A 7880-nucleotide genomic window follows, 5' to 3' on the forward strand; every position below is an offset into this window, starting at 1 on the left:
TATGTTACAGTATAACAGTCACATGAATAACCCTTACTTCAACAATGTGTGAAGGAATCGTCTCACCAGAAAGAAACTAGATGTGATGTCAGCAATGGAAACAATTTTGATATCACAATAAGAGATAATAGATTACCTCACTAATATCAACATGATAGGGACTCTCATCATCTATTGGTCTATTACTAGTTGACACTACAGGTGATGTGGTAATAGGAACTTTATTTATTAATTCAAAAAAATCTTGATATTTATTGGTCTCAGTTTGTGGTTTTTGAATAATAGCAAATCCTATAATATTTATCATAAGTTTGTTTGCAACAAAATTATAAATAATATTTACCATTTACTTGTTTTGTCTTTTTTTAGTAACAATGATCACAGCACATACCGTCAAAATGATTACTAGCACTAGTACAATACATACACTAATTGTACTAACCATTATTGGTATCATTAATAGTCCCCCCATTATAAATATGTGTATAAGTATTAAAGACAGTATGAGTTTATACTTGTTGATGAGGGGGTTTCAGTGGCAAAATGCTAGCAATAGTATCTAAAAATTTAATAAGATAATGATACTGGTACAAATTAACTAAAACTCTATCTTGCAACAGTTTTTAATTAACCAATCAGATTGCATTATATGGGATTGAATCACTTTTGCAAATTCCACAATAAATATATAGGTATTTTAATTATGTGGAATTAAATGCCACATAATTAAAAATGAAATCATGGCCTCAAAGTAAATGCCTCAATGTCACAAAAAAATTTTCTATTGCTTTAGCATTGGTAGAATTTTATACATTTTTATAGCTATAGTTAATATAGCAATTGTGGCAGCTAAATGTTTTAAATGTAGTTGTTTCTATCATTGTATATTATTTTACTATGCATAATAATTACAACTGACCGATTAAATTGCTTGATTTTAGGTTCATAACGGTTCCAGTAACAAAAGTAAAAAAAGAAATGCAGAAAGGTGGTATTTTGTATGGGGTGTTAAATCACACTATAGATGATTATTATGTACACTGACTGAAATTTTTTTTTTACATAACTCACTAAATAATTGTATAAATGGTTCACTACTACCAGCCTCATTACTAAATACAATACTGATATTACACTGTTCATATAGTGGTACTAATACTGATCCTGTTATATTCATTGATTGTGTAGTATTATACCACTAGATACATTTTGTTAAAAATAACACCAGCTCCATTACATTGTATAGTAACAGTAGGATTCTGAGGGGCTTCACCAGTACACTCCAATGCAACCTAGTACAATACACATTAACAAAACTAAAAATAAATAAAATGACATACTGCTATATTAAAGAAAGCAGTAGAAGTATTTTGATCAAATGTTATTATATTTGAGCCAGCTTCTGTAACAAATTGTGGTACTAATGAACTTATTATTCAGTAATCATTGTCTGTTGTACATCTTTGATATGTGAATGTTTTATTTTTAGATCTTTCTTCTCTTAATTCATTAACTCCAGTTATAGCATATGTATAATGAAGAAGTGTGTACAATAATTTATAACTAAACAAAAGCTGATTATAATCAATATTATTTTTATCATTGGAGTTTATTTCTTGTAAAAAACACCATACTAAAAATTGAAATGATGTTTCATTGATGTATTTCATTACACCAGTATTGTGTCGATAAAGTGTAAACCTGTGCAGTAGTACAGTAGAACCTGTGCAGTGTGCAGGAAATTGAGAATTCTCTCCTAGTGAAATACCCTAGCTGTACTATCTAATAAAAATGCAGGAGTTTTTGTCAAAATTTGAAGCAACAAACAAATCTACAAAGCTTAATACTGAACCAAAATCTTTTGTAAGAAATGTGAGACAGACTTTCACTTTTAAATTAATACTGTGCTCTAATCTATTGAAACTATAGCTTTGTGCTAAAGGCAAAAAGTCCTTATTGGATCTACTATAGTCACATAATTCACCTGGTGGTTGTTATCATAATGTCATTGGCTCATTTGGCACTGATGAGTCAGCATATGTCTTCATTAGTGAGGAAATTATCAAAGAAGACAAGTCACTCTTATTTTTCATTACCGTTTGTAAGACCATGTACAAGATCTAATTCAAAACTATCAAATAAAACTAAAACCATAAGTTCAATTTTTACTTACAAAATAAATTGGAAACTTAATGAAAACGTATTTTGATTAATTTATAGAGATATCAACATTCACCTCAAGTTTTAATATTGCATGCAGTCATAATTAAAAAATGAAATATAAAATAAAATACTGTATGCCTTGCTCTACTGCACTATCTTCTGTTTACAGCCTTGCTTTCTCATTTGCTACAAAAATATATTCACCATGTTTTACTTTTTTTGCCCTTTACCGTTCCCTTTTGCTTTAATTCATTGTTGTCATTCTCTGTTCGAGTATAGCCCCAGTACTTATCTAATAATAAGACACATACATCATATATGATTGATAAAAATAAGATACTAACATCTATTTTTATAACATATGAATATCAATACAGCTACCAGGACTCCTATCAAAACTACTACAGCACTAAAGCAGCCAACAGCAATACCAATAACAGCTCCTGTAGTCACTATAGGAGAATAATAATCTCATATCCATCAAAAGCAAGCAGTTTTGAGCATGTCTCAACTAACTTGATTGAGGGTCTGATCCTGGTCCAATGGTTGGTGCTACAGAAACTGTGGAAAGTGATGAACTATTGTTAGGAGGAAGTGGAGGAGTAGTATCTATTAATATATAAATAATAATTTTAAAAATTCAACGACTAACTAAATGTTCGTATGAATGGTTCACTACTGCCAGCCTCATTACTAAATACAATACTTATATTGCACTGTTGATACTGAGGGACTAATAGTAATCCTGTTATATTATTTGGTTGTCTTTCCTGTTCTATTAGCTCAGTATTACTAAACACAACACCAGTTCCATTACATTCTACAGTAACTGTAACATTCTCAGGAGCTTCACCAGTACACTCAATTATAACCTATAAATTATGCAATTTTTTAAAGACAAGGTACTTTTTACCACAATATTATATTGAACAGTAGCTGTGTCTTTTGTATAATTAAATGTATCTAGTGTAGTGTGTTCTACTGCTGATCTGGGAACTATAAAAAATAATAAGTCTTTTTCAAACATTGATCATACTTTAACATAGTTACACGTGCATAAGATGTACCTCTTTGATATGAGAATGTTTTATTATTAGATATTCCTTCTCCTAATTCATTAACTCCAGTTATAACATATGTATAATGATGAATAAATAAATTATTATCCACAAACTGATAACTGGTATCATATACTGATACAGTATCCACTGCAGTATTATCATCATATATTCTTAGTATGTAATACAGTGCTCTATCATCAACTGTAGGAGCAGTCCATGTTATATCAATAGTAGAACAGTTAACAATTGAAGAGTCAATGTTAGTTACTGGTCCAAGAATACCTAAAAGTATAAAAATGAGCATTTGCCATCGGTGTGAAACATGTTTACCAAATCCAAAAGAAGGTGTAGATAGGAATTCTCCTCCATTATTACTCAGTGATACATTAACAATAAATGTATTTAAATTATTAGGTACAGGTATTATTCCAGTAATCATCAGTTGATCATTAAATTGTGTTGATATACTAGTATTATCTTGCAACTCATTATCAGTACTCAGTATAATAACTGTTACATTGTTGGGATATTCACCAATACACAGCTTACTCACCTAATGGTGCATGTGTATACAATTACAATAGTTTATAATGCAACAATACTGACAAAATTGTAATTCTACTATGCCTAGTTGTAATTGACCACAATCAGATTGGTTGATGTGGTATGATAAATGCCACGAATAACATAAAGTAGATGACAATTTAAAGACATTACTATTATAAAAAAATTTGCTTCCCATATTTACAATTTCTTGCCTACATGAGTATAAACTTAGTAATACATGTACTCACATTAATACTGATATTCAATTGTCTACCAATTACTGGTACCACTGATACAGGAGGAGTAATGAGTGGAACTGAAAGATACACTGTGAACATATACATGAAGCCATAGTAGGACTAACCTCTTTCATAATAAAAACTGATATTATTAGATGAACCTATTCCAACATCATTAATAGGAGAAACTGATACATTATTTATAAGACAAGGATCAGAATTTGTAGTTGATAATGTAATACTCTTTTTAGTAGTAGTAATATTCTCCAATCCATTGACTACTATATAGTATCCAGTGATAGGTACATTATCCAGTGTATAAGGAGTTGTCCATGTTAGTAATACACTGGATCCATTAATAAAGGTATAATCCAGATCAACAACACTAGCCAATAGACCTAAAGAAGAAAGGACCCATAGCATCATACGCCTAGGGAAATGGGCTGGAATCCTTTAATCATCAGTAGTATACATAATAGTGAGCAGTCACCACCAATATGACCATTACTTTTATTCTATTACTTTACTTTTTTTAACTCTAACTGAATTTTATTTTATTAACCTCCCTTTCTTTATTAACTCTATTCTAGTCTTCCTTCTTCTTGGTTTTTTGTAATTATGCTGGCTTGCCAGTCTGTTTTGGAGCTACGCTCCACACTAACACTATGTCCTAGCCTTACTATTATTTGATTTTTATTCTATTGTGTTTCATTCAGTGTAATTGTGACCTTTTGGTCATATTTTCAAAAAGCAATGAAAGAAGAATACTTTTTATAATTTTTTAAATAATATTTTTTATCATTATAGTTTTTATAGTAAGTTGTGGCTTGCTATCATTGGACTCGCCACGCTTGCGTAGGCGGGTACTAAGCAGTTGGGTTGTCATTCTGTCTGTCATTCTGTCACGAAAATTCCTGTTAATTCCTAGTCAATATCTTTTTTACTGAGCTCTCCTGAGTTATAATTCTTTTTAAGCTTTGAGAAAAAGATAATTTATTTAGCTCCGTTGTATTTTCATAGCAATCCGTGGTAGCAAAAGCGGAATATTTTCAAGAATAGACCACCTTTCCTAGCCAAATCTTCGTGTTTCACTCTATTTGGTCAAGATTAGCATTGATAGGTAGAGAAAAGTACCTAGATTAAAAAATATGTGGGGATTTTCTAATCTCTTTTTTGTTTGCGAGTTACAGTTGCTCAAAGTTTGTGATTTAGCCTCTTCGAAAAATTTTCAGGCAGCATTGGGGAAAGCAAGAGCAACCAAACTATCTCAGTCTCTTTTAAATATCTAGGCAAATTTTTTGTGCTTACTCTTTCTTTGAATAGAGCTTCAGATGCTAAAATAAATTTCAGCTTTTCTTCTTTCTCCTACCCACGTGCCATGTTTATCTGCACTGCAGTGCAGTGCTAGGTGCTGACCACACCTATAATTTATTTTATGGATCAGTGCAGTAATTGGCTAATTGCATTGGTGCACTTTGTCAAAATCTATTATCCTTTTTTCAAATATCAAGTTGCTTATATATATAATATCATGATGGGGGCAATACAAGTAACACATTATCCTTCAGGTGAATCTCAGCAGGCGAGTCCACGCACCATGGTGCTTCATTATCTATGCTGTTACTCTCTTAATTGTGGTCACTCACTCACTCACTGTTTGTGTTACAGGGAAGGCACATAAATAAGAATGAATACTGACAGAGACAAGAATAGCAAAGGCTATTTTGCTTTTTGAAGCAATTAGATTTATGGGTGCCATAAAACTGAAGTTTGTATTGGTGATGATGAATATATTATGTAGGCAGACATGTAGACACACAAACACACTAACCTTGTATCATTAATATTGCTGTTTTACTGAGTACTGACTGTAGGGGTTCATCAGTAAGAGCTCTGCATTTCACTTCAGTATTATTATTATGTTCATAAGCTATTGCTTGTAGCTCTGCTCTTCTAGTACCATTATGAGAACTTGATGTTGCACTAAATCCTTTAGCTATAACATCTGTATTAGTAGCTGGTTCATTGTTAACTCTGAAAGAAAGAAGATCACCACTTCCTTCACAAGAGAAGACAACAGTAGAGTTGAGTGTTGTATTAATAGACACTGGCTGTACTGTTATATCTATATTGTTGATGACAATAACTGCTTGAATAGTATTAGTGATACTTACTAGCACAATGACTTATCTTGGGACTTAACTGAAGTAAAAGGATAAAGGATAGAATGACCATGATAAAATTGCGCACTGAGAATCCAGAGTAGCTAACTAGTCTAGACTCTAGATACGTGATAATAAAGGAATGATCCATAGCCGCGCCCATCACAGTTTAAAATGTTGGATCTAATAATTTTCCTTCTTTTGCTGCAGTACATTGATTGTGCTAGTAAGTAACTAAACATTATATATTTAGCGTTATATTCTCACATTTTATTGTCATTATAGATATAACAGTACAGCCAGTGTCTATTAATACAACACTCAACTCTACTGTTGTCTTCTCTTGTGAAGGAACTGGTAATGAACTTTCTTTTAAAGTTAACAATGAACCAGCTACAAATACAGATGTTATAGCTAAAGGATTTAGTGCAACATCAAGTGTTCATGATGGTACTAGAAGAGCAGAGCTACAAGCAATAGCTTATGAACATAATAACAATACTAAAGTGAGATGTCGAGTTGTTACTGATGAACCTCTACAGTCAGTACTCAGTAATGCAGCAATATTAATGATACAAGGTTAGTGTGTGACATTATTCTTATAATTTCTTCTTTAGGCCTATTGGCTAGTGTTGTTGATCTGAATTATACCTTTATTAATGGATCCAGTGTATTATTAACATGGACAGCTCCTTATACACTGGATAATGTACCTATCACTGGATACTATATAGTAGACTTCAATGAATTACTGAACATTACGACTACTACTAATAATATCACATTATCACCTACTAATCCTGATCCTTGTATATTAAATAATGTATCAGTTTCTCCTATTAATGATGTTGGAATAGGTTCATCTAATAATATCAGTTTTTATTATGAAAGAGGTTAGTCCTACTATGGCTTCATGTACACGTTCACAGTGTATCTTTCAGTTCCTCTCATTACCCCTCCTGTATCAATATTACCAGTAATTGATGGACAACAAATATCATTAAATATCAGTATTAATGTAAGTCAGATGCATTAAGAATAAACACAATCTCAATCAATTTAGGTCAGTGAACTATGCAAAGGAGAGTATCCTAATGGTATAACAGTTACTATACTGAATACTCATAATAATGAGATACAAGATAACAGTATAATAGCACAAGTTAATGATCAACTGATGATAACTGGAGTAACAACTGTACCTAATAATTTAAATGCATTTATTGTTAATATATCATTGAGTAATAATGGAGGAGAATTTCTACCTACACCTTCTTTTGGATTTGGTAAACATGGTTTTACACCAAATGTTTATTTTTATACTTTAGGTTTTCTTGGACGAGTTACTAGCATTGACTCTTCAATCGACAACTGTTCTACTATTAATATAACATGGACTGCTCCTACAGTTGATGATAGAGTATTTATACAGTATTACATACTAAGAATATATGATGCTATTACTGGTAGTCTAGTGGACACTGTGTCAATATATGATACTAGTTATCAGTTTGTGGATAATAATTTATTTATTCATCGGTTATACATATGTTATAACTGGAGTTAATGAATTAGGAGAAGGAATATCTAATAATAATACATTCTCATATCAAAGAGGTACAATAGAATAATATTAAATTATGATTTCATATATTTACACAGTTCCTAGATCAGTCAATGGAGAACTGTTTCTATAGAATATACTTTTA

The 7880-nt window shown here is 31.4% G+C and overlaps 2 protein-coding genes and 3 long non-coding RNA genes across 5 annotated transcripts; 2 read left to right on the forward strand and 3 right to left on the reverse strand.

Annotated features, from left to right (window-relative positions):
- Window positions 1-36: 36 nt before the first annotated feature.
- LOC109585942 (uncharacterized) lies at window positions 37-367 on the reverse strand. Its single transcript, XR_002186735.1, has 3 exons — window positions 344-367; window positions 137-291; window positions 37-76 (listed from the first exon to the last, which is right to left on the reverse strand). It is a non-coding gene; the product is annotated as an uncharacterized LOC109585942 (long non-coding RNA).
- A 1841-nt stretch (window positions 368-2208) lies between these two features.
- On the reverse strand, window positions 2209-5389 carry LOC105314345 (uncharacterized). The gene is made up of 9 exons (XM_020002091.1): window positions 5383-5389; window positions 3345-3506; window positions 3231-3266; window positions 3077-3159; window positions 2816-3035; window positions 2680-2772; window positions 2508-2615; window positions 2394-2455; window positions 2209-2349 (listed from the first exon to the last, which is right to left on the reverse strand). Exons 1-9 carry the CDS (start codon window positions 5387-5389, stop codon window positions 2308-2310), a joined length of 813 nt encoding a protein of 270 aa, XP_019857650.1. The 3' UTR covers window positions 2209-2307.
- Window positions 5390-6065: 676 nt separating this feature from the next.
- Window positions 6066-6305, reverse strand: LOC109585941 (uncharacterized). Its single transcript, XR_002186734.1, has 2 exons — window positions 6184-6305; window positions 6066-6134 (listed from the first exon to the last, which is right to left on the reverse strand). It is a non-coding gene; the product is annotated as an uncharacterized LOC109585941 (long non-coding RNA).
- Window positions 6306-6335: 30 nt separating this feature from the next.
- LOC109585943 (uncharacterized) lies at window positions 6336-6525 on the forward strand. Its single transcript, XR_002186736.1, has 2 exons — window positions 6336-6397; window positions 6457-6525. It is a non-coding gene; the product is annotated as an uncharacterized LOC109585943 (long non-coding RNA).
- A 559-nt stretch (window positions 6526-7084) lies between these two features.
- Window positions 7085-7747, forward strand: LOC109585937 (uncharacterized). The gene is made up of 3 exons (XM_020002092.1): window positions 7085-7189; window positions 7235-7457; window positions 7500-7747. The coding sequence occupies exons 1-3, from the start codon at window positions 7085-7087 to the stop codon at window positions 7736-7738; spliced, it is 567 nt and encodes a 188-aa protein (XP_019857651.1). The 3' UTR covers window positions 7739-7747.
- The last annotated feature ends 133 nt before the right edge of the window (window positions 7748-7880 follow it).

This window comes from Amphimedon queenslandica, unplaced genomic scaffold (assembly GCF_000090795.2).
Source record: "Amphimedon queenslandica unplaced genomic scaffold, v1.1 AMPQUscaffold_12981, whole genome shotgun sequence".
In the NCBI taxonomy this organism is placed as follows: domain Eukaryota; kingdom Metazoa; phylum Porifera; class Demospongiae; order Haplosclerida; family Niphatidae; genus Amphimedon; species Amphimedon queenslandica.